At 48.8% G+C, this 18,327-nt stretch overlaps 1 protein-coding gene across 1 annotated transcript in view; it reads left to right on the forward strand.

The window, feature by feature from the left end:
• Positions 1-457: 457 nt before the first annotated feature.
• The window catches only part of HSPBP1 (HSPA (Hsp70) binding protein 1), a 28,466-nt gene continuing 10,596 nt past the window's right edge, over positions 458-18,327 (forward strand). Inside the window, exons 1-6 of the mRNA XM_033961237.1 lie at positions 458-614; positions 6,475-6,678; positions 11,895-12,090; positions 12,174-12,398; positions 12,565-12,720; positions 17,912-18,008. Of these exons, the coding sequence (XP_033817128.1) occupies positions 6,553-6,678; positions 11,895-12,090; positions 12,174-12,398; positions 12,565-12,720; positions 17,912-18,008 (800 nt within the window). The 5' untranslated portion in view covers positions 458-614; positions 6,475-6,552. The remainder of the gene's footprint in view (positions 615-6,474; positions 6,679-11,894; positions 12,091-12,173; positions 12,399-12,564; positions 12,721-17,911; positions 18,009-18,327) is intronic.

Below are 18,327 nucleotides of genomic sequence, written 5' to 3' on the forward strand. Positions count from 1 at the left end.
GTCCCTCTCCATGACACTATGTAGTGCAGAAGCCCCTCCCCTTCCCTCCCAGGACACTGTTTAGTGCAGCGGCCCCTCCCCATGACACTATGTAGTGCAGAAGCCCCTCCCCTTCCCTCCCAGGACACTGTCTAGTGCAGCGGCCCCTCCCCATGACACTATGTAGTGCAGAAGCCCCTCCCCTTCCCAACCAGGACACTGTCTAGTGCAGCGGCCCCTCCCCATACCACTATGTAGTGCAGAAGCCCCTCCCCTTCCCAACCAGGACACTATCTAGTGCAGCGGCCCCTCCCCATGACACCCAGGAAGCTGTCTTTGTGGCGCAGCGATCACTTCCCCCTTCCCCACAGGGACTTCCCTTTTAAAATCTGACGGCGCCCTCCCCTCCCCTCCCCCCGAGGACGACACCGTCCACCTCCCGCCAGCAGGGAGCGGCCAGAGCTGCCGCCGCCGCACAGCACTCGCGACATGTCTCTCTCTCTTTCCGCCCCGCGGCGACGTCACTTCCGGCCAAGATGGCCGCCGGCCGGGCTGGGGAGTGCCTGTAAACGCCCCGCGAGCCTCCCGCCGGTTCCCAGCCGATGCCTCGCCGCCAGGGTCACCGTTCTGCTCAGGTGCCTGTGGGGAAGGCGCGCGGTTTACGAGGGCAGCAAGCGGGGATGGGCTCGTTGGTTCCTAAGAGGGGAGAGGGGTGGGAGTCGAGACTGACCCCCCCACCCCACACACACACACTTTTAATTACTGCATTGAAAGCTCCACTGTCTTGTATTGTGATCTCGATATTCTGTAGTGCCTGGTAAGACTGGTATACTCCTTACCAATAGGTTATATACCTCACTGCTACCAGCAGGTGGAGACAGAGAACAAACTTGTATATCAGGATTGCTTCCCCTCTTGCAATCCAGTCTTCCTCAGTTTCCATTAGCAGGTGGTAAGACTAATTTGGCTCATCTCTTAGTACTGTTGGAATTTTGTTTTGGACTCCTGGGTTCCCCTTTGGTGCCGGATAGAGCTTGGACGGGTCCTGTTTAAGGATCTGTCCGACCTCGGGGGTGTTAAACTCGGCGGGTCTCGTGCTGGGTCCCTCCCTCCACCTCCCCACATTTTTGTAGCTGGCAGCCTGGCCCCCTGGTTGGTCAGTCTTCCAGCTTTAAGAGCTCTGGAGTCTGTTCTGAATAAGTGAAAAAAAAAAGAAAATCCTGAGGTGTGCCAGTCTAAATGGCTCAATTCCCTTTAAAACTGCCGTTTATATTGTTTTTCTCATCTAACCAGCACTTTTATTACAGCTAGGGCGTTTTTCAGCACTAGGAGCACTTTTAAAGGGGAAAAAAATGCTCATTGCGCTCCAGAGGCGAGGTACTGGCGGCCGGCCTGTGCAAGCGTAGTGCAGGCCGGAGCAGTGGGGGAGTCTCATTGGCAGCAGTTGCCGGTGGCCAGGGCACCCCGCCGCATGTACCTTTCGAGCTGGCTTCTGATCACGACAACTCACGCGGAGGGTTCTCCAGCTGCCAACGGTCAAAGTGAAAAGGATTCCCTTACTGCCGGAGTGGCTGGGGATTCCCTTTTCGTGTCGGTTGGTTTCTTGGCCTCAGCGTCGGGAAAGTCCCAGGCTTTTCAGATGCGACAGGTCACAGGCACTCCGATTTTGGTGGTTTCAGGTCCAATTTCGGCAGGAACCTCCTCCTTCATTTCTGTTACTTTAGGTTCTGGAAATACAGGGCAAAGTATGTCAGGGCCCTTGGGGCCGCCGGGAGTTTCCCCCTGGAATTTATGTTGGCACTATGTAAGCTTATGTGCTGGTGGCTGAAGGTTCCGTGTCCACTCCGGGGATCTCGAGGAGGATTTTGCCCTCGACGTCTTCCCCGGTGTGGCCTCATACAGCGGCGTTTTTGCCCTCTACTCCTCTCTCATTCAAGTACCTGAGGGTCTCTTGGGATGAGGATTTTTGCCCAGAGGAGCACGATGGTATTTATGAGAACCTGGATCTTTGGAGAGATTTCCAGGATCCTCTTGGGGGGGCCGGATTCCGCCAGTGAGGGGTTCGAGCACCTCCCTGCTGATGAGAATGTATCTGTGGTGTGCATTTTTCAGCTTCATAAGTTAATTCTTCAGTTCTCCTCAGTTTTGCACTTTGAGGGCACCGTGTCGGAGCTCCTGCGTACGGTGGACCTCTTGCTTAAGGGGATCCGCTCTTCTTCCCACTCTTTTCCTATGCATCAGGATATTTGAGACATTATGCTCGCACAGTAGCAGGTGCCGGAAGCTCCTTTTCGTTTTGCGCGCTCTATGGCTCGCCTGTATCCCATTCCTGAAGGGGATAGGGACACTCTGAAGTTTCCTGTGGTGGACGTGGTTGTCTCGGCCATCTCTAAGAGGCATACCGTGCCTGTTGAGGGCGGTGCGGCCTTGAAGGACCCTGAGGAGCTTAAATTGGAGGCCCTCCTTAAACAGAGTTTTGATGTGACAGCTCTGGGGGTCCAGGCGGTGATGTGTGACGGGCTGGTGGCTCAGGCGTGTTCGCTGGGCCGAGCATGTGCTTGACAGTAAATCTGAGGATTGGGAATTGCTAAAGCGCGAAGTGGCAAAGATTGAATTGGGTGTTTCTTATCTTTCAAATGCCTTGTATGACCTCTTACGAGCTTCTGCCAAGTCGTTGGCTTTTGGAGTGGCAGCACTCCGTACTTTGTGGCTTCGTACTTGGTCAGCACATACAGTGTCCAAAGCTAAGTTGACAAAGTTTCCCTTTATGGGGTCTTTCTTGTTTGGTGAGGACTTTGCCAAGTTGGTTCAGACTTTAACTGATTCTAAAGTGCCTCATATGCCTGAGGATAGGCCTAGGCTGCTAGCTCGGGGTGGTGCTGCTCGTGGGTGTGATTTCTGCCGCTTCCGCCCTGGTCAAGGGGCCGCCTCTTTTCAGTCTCCTGGGCTCTCTAGAGGCAGGTTCTTCCAGTGCATGCAGTTCTTTTGTGGGGTCTGCTGGGGTGTGGGTAGCGCCCTTGCCGGGTCCCCTGCTTTCCGTCCTGCCCAATTACTCCTTGGTGGCGCCCATTTTGATTCCGGTGGACACTTGGATGTGAGATTTTTATCCAAAGTGGGCAGACATCACATTCGATCCGTGGGTTCTGGAGGTGATTTCGGGGCGGCTGTGCTCTGGAGTTCACCCGTTCCTTGCCAGATCGTTTTCTCGTTTCTCCCTCACAGGTGGCGTGGAAGCAGCAGGCCTTTCTCCAGACCCTTCAAAGATTGTTGGATCTCCACGCGGTGGTTCCAGTTCCCCCTCAGGAGTGGGGCACAGGTTGGTACTCAATTTGTTTTTTTGTGGTGCCAAAGTAAGAACGGACCTTTCGGCCCATCCTGGATTTGAGAGAGGTCAACAGGGCTCTTCACATGCCGTCCTTCTGCATGGAACTCTGCGGTCTGTAATTCTGGTGGTTCAGCCGGAGGGGTTTCTGGCCTCTCTTGATCTGATGGAGGCCTATTTGCACATTCCTGTTTGGGCCTCCCATCATCACTTCCTGCGCTTTGCAATCTAGGGGCAACATTATCAGACTTTCCTTTGGTCTGGCCACAGCTCTGCGGATGTTCACCAAGGTGATGGTGGTTGTCATGGCGGCATTGAGAAAAGAGAGCATTCTAGTTCATCCCTACCTGGACGACTGGTTGATTTGTGCAAAGTCGTTCCAGGAGAGCACCCGGATCACAGCTCGGGTGGTGGAGTTTCTGTAGTCACGGGGATGGGTAGTCAACCTTTCCAAGAGCTGGTTGTCTCCGTCTCATCGCCTGGAGTATCTAGGAGTGCTATTTGACACCTCCTTGGGGAAAACCTTCCTTCCGGAGGCCCGGATAAGCAAATTGCAATCTCAGATTCACCTGCTTATGGCATCCCGGTGTCTTCGGGCGCAGGATTTCCTCCAAGTGTTGGGGTCGATGGCGGCTTCCCTTGACGTGGTGAGGTGGTCTCGGGCCCACATGCGCCCTCTTCAGTATGCTCTTGTTTGGAGGTGGTCGCCTCAGAGGTACAGTCTGTATCATCTTGTTCTGCTTCTGGGCTTAGCTCAATGCAGTCTTTGTTGGAGGCTCCAGATCTCCCATCTTGTTCAAGGGGCGAGTCTGGACCAGTCACAGTGGACGGTGCTGCTCATGGATGCCAGTCTTTTCGGTTGGGGAGCTCAGTGTCTAGGTCACTCAGCTCAGGGCACCTAGTCCACAGAGGAAGCTTCTTGGTCGCTCAGTGTCTTAGAGACCAAAGCCATCCGTCTGGCGTTGTTAGCCTTCCAGCCCTTTCTGATGGGCAGATCAGTCAGGGTCTTTCGGACAATGCCACAGCCGTAGCCTATGTCAATCAGGGTGGCACCGGAGGTGGCTCTGCTCATGGTCTGGGTGGGGTTCAAGTGAACTTTTTCAGTCGTCATGTGCTAAATCCCGGAGAGTGGTGTCTAAGCCCCGTGGCCTTTCAGTTGATAGTGCAGTCTTGGAGTCAACCCCTCATGGACCTGATGGCCACAAGTGTCAACGCCAAAACACACCGCTTCTTCAGTCGTCGCAGAGACGGTCAGGCTGAGGACCTGAATGCTCTGGTTCAACCATGGCCAACGGAGGGGCTGTTGTATGAGTTCTTCTCTGCATAATTTGACATCCAAGCCTTGTGGTTCTGGTGGCTCTGGATTGGCCCTGGTGACCGTGGTATGTGGATCTGGTGAGGCATCTGGTGGCGGATCCTCTTCCTTTGCTTCTTTTGGACGACCTTCTGACTCAGGGTCCCATTCCAATGTTTGATCCGGGCCCGTTTGTCTTACGGCTTGGCTTTTGAAAGGGATCGCCTAGGTAAGAAGAGGTATTCAGATAAAGCGATCTCAATTCTCTTGGGGTCCCAGAGGCTTTCTACCTCTCAGGCTTATGTGAGGGTGTGGCGTATATTTGAGGAGTGGTGTGCTTACACTTCTTGCCTGCCATTTTAGAGTTCTTGCAAGATGGCCTGGACAGGGGACTGGCTTGGTATTCTCTCTGGATTCAGCTTGCGGCCTTGTCAGCCTTTCGTAAATTATTGACTGCCATTCCTGATGTGATTCGCTTCTTGCGGGCGGCCAAATTGCTCAAGCCTCCCATGCGGCCCTCTGTTCCATCTTGGGATCTGAATCTGGTTCTGTCTGTTCTAGTGCGCCCACCTTTTGAACCATTGGGCGACTGCTCTTTGAAGGACCTTACTCTTAAAGCGGTCTTCTTGGTGGCCATTACTTCAGCTAGATGTGTTTCTGAGCTGCAGGCTTTCTCTTTTTGGAGTTTTCTAGGGAGCGGGTTTTCTTGAGGCCTGTTCTTTCTTTTCTGCCAAAGGTAGTTTCTCCTTTTCCTGTCAATCAGGCTGTGGTTCTCCCGGGGTTGGGTAGCTGGGAGGGCTCTTCTGAGCAGAGACAGTTGCGCAAGTTGGATGTCAGTGGGTCCTTCACTCTTATGTGCAGAGGACCCAGGAGATCAGGAAATCAGATCATCTGTTTGTCCTTCTCGCGAGTCTTCATAAGGTGGATGGCGTTTCTAAGGCTACTATTGCACGCTGGATTAAGGAAACTATTGCTTCCGCTGATCTTCTGAAGAAAAAGTCTGTTCTAGAATTTCTCAAGGCTCATTCCACTCAGGGTCAGGCAAGGCTGCATTCTCAGGTCTTCTCTGCATTCCTTTGTCAGACATTACCGTGTGGATGTTTAAGTGTGTCGGGATGCGGTATTTGGTGAATGTGTTCTGGTGTCGGCTCTTCGGGGGTCCCACCCTTAATGGGTACTGCTTTGGTACATCCCATTCGTAAGGACTATACCAGTCTACCAAGCGATACAGAAGGAGAAATTAGGTTCTTACCTGCTAATTTTCTTTCTGCTAGCCTGTTGACTGGTATAGTCCCCCCACCCTGTCTGTCTTTGTGCGGTGATTGCGGGGTTTTGTTTTGCTCGCGTGCAGATTTTGGGTTTTTTTCTGCGGGTTCTAGAATTTTTTCTAAGGCTGGGGAGCATTAAGAACAGTGGCTATGGCTTAGCTGGTGAGCTGTGGGGATATTTTCTATACCAGGGTTTAGTTCTACACATGTTCCAACAGTTGTTTACCAGTGTGTGTTGTTTTTACACTCCTGTTTGGAGTGTGGTTTACTGTTTTCAGTTGAAGGCTTTCCTAGGTTCTGCTTGGCTATTTGACAGACTGGATATCCTGGAAGCTATCCTGATATACAAGTTTGTTCTCAGTCTCCACCTGCTGGTGGCAATGAGATATATAACCCATTTTTAAGGACTATACCAGTCTACAGGCTAACAGAAAGAAAATTAGCAGGTAAGAACCTATTTTCTCCTTTTGCCTTATTCTGGCTGTGCACCACCCTGAGTGAACTCCTTCAAAAATCCTAATATAGAATAAATCCTAACCAAGGAAGAAAGAAAGAAACTTGGGAGGGGTGTCAGCAGCGCCTTCTATAAACATTATTTTGCTCATTTCCAGATTTCATGTGCTGATGTTGCAAAGTCCCCTTGACTGGCAGAGGGAGGCAGAAGACATTAATTGACAGCAGCATAGAAGATGGCAGACGGAGGACCTGAGCGAAACAGGCAGGTGCCACACAATCTGCAGAGCCTCCTGCGCATGGCTGTGGAGGCAGGAGCAGCGTCGGGTGAGGGCAGTGCCGCCGAGCCCATGCCGCAAGAGGTGAGGAGAGCATCTAAACCTCCCTGCCCATACCCTCATTCTGAAATGACTGAATTTTCTGCCTGCTATAATGGTACATGAGCCCAGCATCTCTGATCTGTCATGTTAGCAAAGACAGGCGGAAAGGGAGCAGGCGTCCCTTGAGCCCAGCAGTTTTTCTTAGTAAAGATAAATTTGAGATCTTACACTGTTACCGACGTGCCTTATAGAGGAGCATTTTAATTTATGAAATCTTTTTTTTTTTTTTTTTTAATTCTTCAGTTTTAACTCTTGCAACAAGTGTACAAAATTCAATCAAATAATTCGTACAAATCACTTGACATTCTAACAATTATTGTCAAATGCATATAAAAAAGACCCCTTCCCCATCCATCCCATTCATCAGGAATAAACCCATTAAATCACATAACATACCTCCCCATACCCACATTATGAAATCTTATAGAAAAAGTGACGGCACTTAATGTGTAGAAAGTGAAGGATCCTGAGGGTCCTTTTTTAATTCCTGCTGCAGCACTATAAACCAGAGGATCCTCTGTGCCCATCCCAGGCTTCACCTATCACTTCCCAGTTTCTTTACACCAGCGGATTGTCAGCATGTGTGAGATCTTGGTGTTCTGTTCCACTTCCCCATCAATTTTATTTCTCTCTCATCACACTGAGGCTTACTGAGCTTCATGGAACAAAACAGGGGGTATCTCAATTCAGGAATAATACTGGACTAATAAATGTAAAATCTGAATACAGCACAGACAGCTTAATGTGTAGAAAGTGAAGGATCCTGAGGGTCCTTTTTTAATTCCTGCTGCAGCACTATAAACCAGAGGATCCTCTGTGCCCATCCCAGGCTTCACCTATCACTTCCCAGTTTCTTTACACCAGCGGATTGTCAGCATGTGTGAGATCTTGGTGTTCTGTTCCACTTCCCCATCAATTTTATTTCTCTCTCATCACACTGAGGCTTACTGAGCTTCATGGAACAAAACAGGGGGTATCTCAATTCAGGAATAATACTGGACTAATAAATGTAAAATCTGAATACAGCACAGACAGCTGAAAAGCAGTTCTTCATCCCAGCCCCAGACAGATGTCATATTAATACACATAAAGCGTGAAAATAGCACAGATAGCTGAAGAGGGAATACAGGGTTTTGTTTTTTGTTTGGTTTTTTTTTTTAAATAGGTGCGAGATCAGCAGGAACTTTGCCATAGTAAAGGCCTCTGATTCTAAACATAATGTCAAATGTGTGATCCCATAAAGCCAGAGTTGTATGCTGGGAAGGGAGGGCTTGGTGGTTCTGAGAATCACATTTTGGGCAAATAGCCATTTAGGATACACAGCATTTTTAAGGAATTCTTAGAGTGGTGAGGTTGAGTCTGCAGAGATTCCTTCTCTTCTCTGTTTTGGATGATCTTTGTGCTGAAAGACCATATGGCGTAACTACCGGATTTTCTCACATATAACGCGCGCGTTATACGTGGTTTTTACGTACCGCGCATACCCTTGCGCGTTATACAAAATTTATTTTACATAGTTCCCCCCCCCGATGTCCGATTCACCCCCCCTTGCAGGACCGCTCGCACCCCCACCCCGAAGGACCGCTCGCACGCACTCCCACCCGCCCCCCCACCCTGAAGGACCGCTCGCACCCCCACAGCCTCCCGACCCCCCCCCCCCCATCATGTAGAAGCTCCTACCGGTGTCCTGCTACTTCCTCTTGGCGGTCCCGACACCCGACACGATCGGGGCAAGAGGGAGCTCAAGCCCTCTTGCCCCAGCCAACCGCGGCACCCCCGACACGATCGGGGCAAAAGGGAGCCCAAGCCCTCTTGCCCTGCCGACTCCCCAACTCCCCGATAATATCGGGCCAGGAGGGAGCCCAAGTCCTCCTGGCCCTGGCGACCCCCCCCCCCCCGCTAGTTGTTCGGGCCAGGAGGGAGTCCAAGTCCTCCTGGCCTTGGCGACCCCCCCCCCCCCCGCTAGTTGTTCGGGCCAGGAGGGAGCCCAAACCCTCCTGGCCACGGCGACCCCCTACCCCCACCCCGCACTACATTACGGGCAGGAGGGATACCAGGCCCTCCTGCCCTCGACGCAAACCCCCCTCCCCCCAACGCCCGCCCCCCCCAAGAACCTCCGACCGCCCCCCCAGCCGACCCATGACCCCCCTGGCCGACCCCCACGACACCCCTACCCCCCTTCCCCGTACCTTTGTGTAGTTGGCCGGACAGACGGGAGTCAAACTCGCCTGTCCGGCAGGCAGCCAACGACGGAATGAGGCCGGATTGGCCCATCTGTCCCTACTGGTGGGGCCTAAGGCGCCTGGGCCAATCAGAATAGGCCCGGGAGCCTTAGGTCCCACCTGGGGGCGGGGCCTGAGGCACATGGGCCCAACCCGACCATGTGCCCAAGGCCCCGCCCCCAGGAGGGACCTAAGGCTCCTGAGCCTATTCTGATTGGCCCAGGCGCCTTAGGCACCACCAGTAGGCGGAGCTTTGGGACGGATGGGCCAATCCGGCCTCATTCCGTTGTTGGCTGCCTGCTGGACAGGCGAGTTTGACTCCCGTCTCTCCGGCCAACTACGCAAAGGTATGGGGAAGGGGGGTGGGGGTGTCGTGAGGGTCGGCCAGGGGGGTCGCGGGTTGGCTAGGGGGGCGGTCGGAGGTTCTTTGGGGGGGGAGGCGGTCATTGTGGGGAGGGGGTAGGGGGTCGCCGTGGCCAGGAAGGTTTGGGCTCCCTCCTGGCCCGAACAACTAGCGGGGGGGGGGTCGCCAGGGCCAGGAGGACTTGGGCTCCCTCCTGGCCCGAACAACTAGCGGGGGGGGGGTCGCCAGGGCCAGGAGGACTTGGGCTCCCTCCTGGCCCGATATTGTCGGGGAGTTGGGGAGTCGGCGGGGCAAGAGGGCTTGGGCTCCCTTTTGCCCCGATCGTGTCGGGGGGGCAAGAGGGCTTGAGCTCCCTCTTGCCCCGATCGTGTCGGGGAGTCGGGACCGCCAAGAGGAAGCAGCAGGACACCGGTAGGAGCTTCTATATGATGGGGGGGGTCGGGAGGCTGTGGGGGTGCGAGCGGTCCTTCAGGGTGGGGGTGCGGGTGCGGGTGGGAGTGCGTGCGAGCGGTCCTTCGGGGTGGGGGTGCGAGCGGTCCTGCGGGGGGGGGGGTGAATCAGGCGTCGGGGGGGGCATCAGGCTTTCAGGGTGGGGACAGGATTTCAAGGGGGGGAGGAGAGTCGGGGCGGGCGAAAGGAGAGTCGGGGTGGCCAGAGGAGAGTCGGGGCGGGCGAAAGGAGAGTCGGGCGACGGGAGAGTCGGGCAGCATGCGCGGTATACGGGTGTGCGCGGTATATAAAAATTTCTGTACATAGATTCGTGTTTTTCGCGCGCTATACCCGTGTGCGCGTTTTACACGGGTGCGCGTTATCTACGTGAAAATACGGTAGTCTAGTTAGGCAGACTAGATAAGTCAAATGGTCTTTATTTGCCTTCCTTTTTCTATGTTTCTAATAATATATTTGTAAGCGATATTGCTGAAGGGCTGATAGTAAGATTTGCCTCTTTGCAGATGACATCAAATTTTGCTATAGGGTAGGACACCCCTGATGATGTGGATAACATGAGGAAGGACCTAGCAAAGCTTGAGGAGTGGCCTGAAATTTGTCATGTTTAATGCTAAGAAATGCAAGGTCATGCATTTGGGCTGCAAAAACCCAAGGGAACGACACAGTTTAGGGGGGTGAAAAAAAAGAGGAGCAGGACTTGGGTGTGGTAATACATGATGATCTTAAGGTGGTCAACCAGGTTGAAAAGGCAATAGCAAAAGTTAAAAGGATGCTAGGTTGTATAGGGAGAGGAATGGCCTGTAGGAAAAAAAGGTATTGATGTCCCTCATTTAGTATATTGTATACAATTCTGGAGACCACATCTTCAAAAAAATATACAGGATGGAGTTGGTCCAGAGGAAGGCTACTAAAATGTCGGTGGTCTTCGTCATAAGGTGTATGGGAACAGTGGTCTTCATTATAGGATGAAGGTGAAAGGGAATAGAATCAGAAGTAACCTCAGAAAATACGTTTTCATGGAAACAGTGGTGAATGCTTGGAACAGCCTCCTGGTGGAGGTGGTTGAGATAAAAGCATACCTGAATTTAAGAAAGCTTGGTGCAAGTACATTGAATCTCTTTTTTTTTTTTTTAATTTGTTTATTCATTTTTAAACTTACATCAAGTGTACAGTAAATATCAACCAAATATAATACAACATCACTTGAAAAATTTTCAATATCATACACCAAGAAGATTTAACCCCCACCCCCTCCCCCTCCCAAATTCATATACAACTAATATATACCACATGAAAATAATATCTTACGACAATCATCTATATATTCTTAATGGAAAAACAAGAAATCCCCCCCCCCAAATCCACATGTGTATTAAGATTGGGAAAAGTGTAACTTATTCATTACTATAATTTAATAAAGGTCCCCACACATCCTTAAATTTATTATAATAACCTTTTTGAACAGTTTGCCATTAGATATAACATCATTTAAGGTTCGTATACCTGCTTTAATCCAATCCTTCCAGACAATCTTAAAACCGCCTATTTGGATCCTGAGGTTTAGCCATATATTTTGATATTTAGATTTTTGAATTGGAAGAGGTGTTAAATTATTAATAAATCGTAAAGTTTTCCATGTGTCCATTAATATTCTATTGTTTTTCCGAATTCTAGGCATTTTGATAACTAAGAAGATGACGAAGTCTAATGGGAAACATGAGTTGCCATTCCAAATATAACCAATCTGGTAGCTGTTCCATGAGTTCTGGGAGGACCCAATACATACCTTGACGCATAATATAGGATTGATGGTACCTATAAAAATTTGGAAAATTTATCCCACCCTCCACAATTGGCTTTTGTAAGGTCACTAAGGCAATTCTTGCTCTTTTACCCAGCCAAATAAACTTAATCAACATACTATTCAACTTTTTATAAAAAGACCCCTGAAAAAAAACTGGAATCATACCCATTTGATAACAAACAACAGGCAATATCATTGAATCTCTTAAGGGAGAGGAGGGGATAGTAGATGGCATGGTTAGGCAGTCTAAATAGGTTGTATGGGTTTATCTGCCTTCATTTTTCTGTGTTTCTCTCTCTTTTTTTTTTTTTTATCCTCTCTTCACCTCCCTCGCCACACCCATACTTTCACTTCTCAGAGACGGCAATGGTTGCAGGAGGCTCTGGCAAATGCCTTCTCGGGACCTGTGGATGAAGTGCAGCAGATTAAGGAGTGCCTTCAGTGTTTGCAGGGGGAACTTGGGGACAGCGTGGAAGATGAGGAAGAGGAAGAGAGGCGAGAGCAGGCCCTGGACTTACTAGCCGACCTTTGTGAGAACATAGACAACGCTGCAGGTAAGTAAGCAAATGGGGTGAGAGGAGATATTTAGGCTGAAGAGCAGTCTGACGCCTCTTGCCCTTACAAATTTCTTTTACAGACTTCTGTAAACTGGACGGCATGCGCCTGCTGCTGGAGCGCTACCTGGAGCGGCCGGAGGCGGAGCTGCGGTGGAGGGCAGCGCACTTGGTTGGCGTCTGCAGCCAGAATGTGCCCTTTGTGCAGGAGCATGCCCTGGCCCTGGGTGCCATGGGAACACTGCTGAGGCTGTTGGACCGGGACCATAATGAGACTGTCAGAGTGAAGGCCTTGTTTGCAACCTCCTGTGAGTGAAGCGCCCGAGGGGGTGTCACTGGGGCGAAAAGGCCTAGTACAGAGACCTCAGTCACAGCTGGGATACTTGGCTCACACCCAGCCTGGGTCTTACTATTGTCATATGGTACTGCTGGTTTCTGCAGCTTGGTCGCTCTTTCTTGTTTCTTTGCCTTTAGGTCTGGTACGGGAGCAGGAGATTGGCTTGCTTGAGTTCCTGAAGGAGGATGGCTTCTCTGTACTCATGCGGGCCATGCAGAGCGATGTGATGAAGCTGAAGGTCAAATCGGCCTTCCTCTTGCAGAACCTGCTTCTCAGCCACCCTGAGCACAAAGGTAACAGGGAGGGACCAGGGGGCAACAGTTGAAGGGTGGAAGAGAGAAAAGGACGTGCATATGGTTGTGTTTGGCTATAGAGCTCTTTTTGGTGGGGCTGGGGGGGTCACACAAGCAACTCTTTGTCCACAATCTATATCTCTGGGCCCCATCAGTAAACCTTCATGTTGTTTTGACTGCCCTCCATCATTCAGCTACTGGAAGAATATTAGTGGCTGAGTAGCCTGGTGGTTAGGTAAGGTGCCTGAGATCTTGGGGAGCTGGGTTTGACTCCCACTGCAGCTCCTTGCAACCGTGGCAAGTCACTTAACCCTTTCAGGACCAAGGGACATATTTGTCCCATAACTTTAAAATCCTATAAATTTTGATTGGGATAGTCTACAGTTCTAAATTTGATATGTACGGATTCCATATGATACTGCCTTTATGTAAACAAACTGGTTCCGACATTCATTCATTAGCGTCGTTGCCAGATTGACGAGAAGATTCACTTGCCACACTGTCCATAAGCCAGAAGTGTGATTTTTTAAATAAAAATAATATTTCACAAAAAAAAATCAATTTTTTGGCATCTGCAAGCCCTTTTTACCATAAAAATGTCGTCAAAACCACAAAAATTGGCCTACAATCCTTATGGTCCTGAAAGGGTTAAGTACCTATTTTACTTATAATTTTAATGCACCCTATTGTCTATTTTCTGTAAACCGCTTAGGGAATTTCAAAGTACCTATTCTTTATTTATTTATCTTATTTTTATTGTATCCTTTAATGTATATTTCTCTGTAAACCTATCTTACTTATAATTTTAATGCACCCTATTATCTATTTTCTGTAAACCGCTTAGAATCCTAACGGAGTTTAGCGGTATATAAGAAATAAATTACATTAAATTACATTACTTAACCCTCCATTGCCCCTGGGTGGCGAAGACTCCGGCCTCCTTTACTCAGTGGCTGCAATTGCCGCCTTTGAAATGCAGACCTTCCATTCTACCCAGTGCCGTGATAAATTGATTTATGTCTCTCTGTGGAGGGCAGTTCAGGCACCGCAGGCTGAGCCTATACCTGCTGACTCATCCTGATTGTGCTCCTCGAGGCCCTTTCCTTCCTTTTCGGAATGCTTTGTTGTATGGATATAGTATGTTTGTTGTATGAATGGGGGTGTGTTTAGAGGGCATTTGGTTGTGTTGGTGCAGCAAGATGGGATGGTTGAATACCTGAGTAAGGATTAGTTATAGATTCTAGTTAAAAATGTTCTAGCAGCCCGAGTAAAATCCCAGGAGGGGGGTGTTTTTCTTATTTGCCTTTTTTCTTCAGTATTCTCATAATGAGTCTTGGGTGGGCTCAGTGCACATTTGGTTGTGGGGTTTTCTGTACTGGTACCTGTTGACGCCCAGAAGTTGTAATTTCTAACACCATCCTGAGACGGTTGTATTGTATTGTTGCTTCTTGCTGCATGCCTTGGATCGCCTTGGATCTGCTGTTTTTCTGTATTGACTGCTTTACTAATAAAAATTATTACAAAATAAACCAGCCCTCCATTGCCCCAGGTAAAAAAATAAGTACCTGCAAATAATATGTAAACCTCTTTGATTTTAACCACAGAAAGGTAGTATATCATTTCCCTTTTCCAGTGTATCAAGTCCCATGCCATATTCTAGTGAGTGAAGAAGCAGAAAACCAGGGTTCACTTCCCACTGATGTTCTTTGTGACCTCAAACAGGTCTCTTCACCCTCCATTGTCTCAGATGCTTAGACTATGAGGCCTGTCAGGAAAGGTAATACCTACAGTATTGGACTTATATCTCACATTGGGCTCGGACTTGGAATGGGCAACTGCTTATTATGTACAAGCTAATTGACTTAAACCCCCCAAAAAAGGGGGTGAGGGGTAAAAATTTCTGACTCAAAATAGATATTAGTATCTATTAATGTATCAGCAAAGATGCTCTCTTACTAATCAAAAGGAGGAAGAGGGCATCATAGTAGATCATGGATCAGATCATAGGATTTCTTATGACTCAAAGCCATTCCAGATCCCCATCCTGCCAAGCAGGTTCTAATCATCTGACCAATTCCTCCATCCACCTACAGGGGAAGATAATATATAAACTTAAATCAGTTATAGTGTTTTATTATTTCAAAAAGAGTTATGTTGAAAGCACACTATCATTCAACCCAAAAACAACAACCTTGTGAAAATGTTACTTTTAAAGCACTGGCACTTATCATAGCAGGCCCGTAGGACTCCAGCGCTGGCTAGATTTAAAATTTCCCGACATTTTGGACGTCTGTAAGCGTCACACGTTGTCCAATAAAGTCATTTCAATCGATACAATCCTCATCTGAGGAACCTTCTTAAACTTCCTTTCCTTCCCCCGCGGGGTACCAGAAAAAGAAAGGAAGGCACAGTTTATGAAGGTTCCCCAGATGAAGATCATATCAATCGAAACTATCCTTTCCCCCCTTACACATGGAATTTCTATCCATAGGGATTCCAAGATGTGTTTATGGTCCTGTAGAATTTTCAGTCCATTCGATTCAAGGCTGTCCTTAGCATAAAACGCAACACCTTCTCAATTCAATCCACCCTATTACTATAATATAACCCTGGTATGAATGACAATGTCCCATTGGTTATCTTCCTTCCATCAGATTTCAGAGATGTCTATTATATCTTATCTTTTCATTTTGTGCAATATAGTCTAATTCTCCCATCTTGATTCATAGGCTTCTGGCATTTGCATACAGACATTTCAAACAATGTTTGTCATATCTCTTTACAATTTGCTCAGCAGTTGGCATGGATAATTTGCAGTCTATAAAATCAGCCTGCACTGTATTGCAATCTCGCTATCAGGATGCTCCGTCTTCCCTTTTATGTTTATATCTTTTAAAGACCCATTTTTCTGAATCATGCTCTTTTGAGCAACTGTTGTCCTTCCTCCCCCCCCCTTTAGTTTAAAAGCTGCTCTATCTCCTTTTTTATATGTTGATGCCAGCAGCTAGCGGTTAGTAGTTGACCCTCCCCTTTTTTGTTTTTGGTTTCCTTTTATTATTAGCAGGATTTCTGTGTAGTGTTTAATCCCCACCTAGAGTGTGTTTTTACATTATGTTCCCAGTTGAATGTTGTGTATTTTTATGTTCAGATTTTTTCTTTTTACTTGATTGCAAATTGCCATGTTATTTCTAAATTCTCAATACTGCATAAATCAGGGGTGCCCAACGCGTCTATCGCGATCGACAGGTCGTTCGCTCAGGCGACCCCAGTCAATCGCACAGCAGGTTCCTTTCTTCCCTTCTCTTTTTTTCCCCTCCTGACTGGCCCGCCTCTTAAAGAACGCTGGCCAATCAGAGTGCTGGAAGGGCGGGGTGAAGGTCGGTGGGGGACGGAGCTCAGCGCATCACAAGAAATAGAAGCGCCTGTAATGATTGAGGTAAGAGCGAGGCCTAATGCTGCCCGATATACAATTTTAAAAACCCCAAAATCGGCCTCCCAATCAGTGGCGTACCGAGGTGGGGCGGTCCGCCCCCGCCCCGGGTGCACGGCTTGGAGGGATGCACAGCCGTCCGGGTCCTCCTGCCCTTCCTTTCCACCCGTCTGCGCACGGGGCTCGCACCCGCCACCCAAATGGTGCTGTTGGTTATCGCGAGACTCGCGGGAATTGACGGCACCATTCGAGCGTCGGTGCGGGACCAGGCAGGCGCGAGCCCCAAGCGCGGACCGGGGGAAAAGAAAGGCAGGATGACCCGGACCTGGCCGGCTGTGCACCCCTCCAAGCCGTGCACCCGGGCGGATCGTCCCCCTTCTAAATCCACTTGTCTTTTATTCAGTTCAACTAATGAGCATTGTGACAGGCAGTTCTTATGGGGCAGTTGTTGGAGGTATTTCTTTGTTTTTCTGTGCCTAAGTATTCTATTAATTTAACTTCCTTATTCCTGTGGGGATCTCCAAAGGGGACGAATGGGAGACGGCCGGTGGCAGGTGGTACTTTAGCAATTCTTACAGGTTGCCATAGGCCTCAGGAGCTGTCTTCCCTCTGCCGTGGTCCTGCTCCTCCTCTAAGTCAGAGACAGGCTTGGGGCAGAGGGAAGACAGCTCCTGAGGCCTATGGCAATCTGCAAGGATCGCTAAAGTACCAGCGATCCTCTCTGCAGACTGCTCTCTGCTGGAATTAGGTAAATGGATGTGGGGAGGGTAGGCCTTCGGGGGGGGGGGTGCAGTTCTTCAAGGGGTAGTGCAGGCCTTCAGGGGGGGAGTCAACCTTTGAGGGGGAATGTGCAGACCGTCAGGGGGGGGTCAGGCCTTCAGGGGAGGGGGGCTGTATAATAAAAAAATATTTGAACATAAATACAAAGTACACTCGGTGTGTGTATATATATATATATATATATAAATAAATAAAAATATATATGTTTAGCATTTTTATTGTTGGTAGATCATTTTGACTTGGTCATTTTAAAAGTAGCTCGCAAGCCCAAAAAGTGTGGGCACCCCTGGCATAAATCAAATTGAAAACATGAACCCATAGTTACTTCTGATAACGTTGACACTTGTTGCCAATCTTCCAGTAGTTCACAAGGCTGACTTGTGCTGCTTTGTTAATTGAAATAACAGAAACAACCAATCTCCACTTTAACAAAATCACGGAGCACCCAGTAAAGACGAAAGAAAAGGCCTCGGGTCTCAGGTGAGCTATGTGGCTTGAGCTCTACCTTAATCACAGCATCATCGGTATGAAATACTTTTTTGACAAATAAGCAAATACCGCAAAAGAGGGGAGAAGGTAGAAGCACGGAACTATATGTCCAATAAACACGGAGAAGTGGTCTCCCCCCCCCCCCCACACACACACAAAATGTTGGCTGTAATGAGAAGGGCCCAGTGTTGAACTATAAATATTTTTGTGCATTTTCACCCCTCTTTTGCATTATTTGCTGATTTGATGAAAGTTTTTTATGCCGATGATGCTGTGATTAAGGTAGAGCTCAAGCCACATAGCTCACCTGAGGCTTTTTCTTTCGTCTTTACTGGGTGCTCAGTGATTTTGTCAGTGGAGAGTGGTGGTTTTGTGTTGTTTGAGTTTTACCTCCATGCCTATGTTTTGAAACTTTGCTTTTAAATGAGCCACACTTGCTGATGCTCTTTCCCTCTCCCCTCCCTCTCTCTCTCTCGCTCTTTTGCTCCCCAGATACTCTGTGCGCCATGGGAATGGTGCAGCAGTTGGTGGCCTTGCTTCGCACAGAGCACAGCTCCTTCCATGAGCATGTCCTTGGCGCCCTCTGCAGGTACAGTGCATAGTAACTATTGCTGGGGGCAACCAGTTAGCCTGTGACTTGAGATAATGAATTTCCTGCCTCGTTGCTGTCCTAACCAATTTTTCATATAAAGCAGTTTCTTACAGTGTAGAAAGTCGTTAGTTCTTTCTTATAGCAAGCATCTTTAATTTGGAATAGTTCGCCCATAACTTTTTAGTCTCAGTCACCGTATGCTATTTTTCATCATCATTTGCAGACTTTTAATACTTAGTAAAGTTTGCTGTTAAAAGTTTTTCAAAAAGGTGGTTTATAAATCCAAATAAAAAAATAAATTTAATTAGGGGCCTTT

Source organism: Geotrypetes seraphini, chromosome 10, assembly GCF_902459505.1.
Source record: "Geotrypetes seraphini chromosome 10, aGeoSer1.1, whole genome shotgun sequence".
NCBI lineage: Eukaryota > Metazoa > Chordata > Amphibia > Gymnophiona > Dermophiidae > Geotrypetes > Geotrypetes seraphini.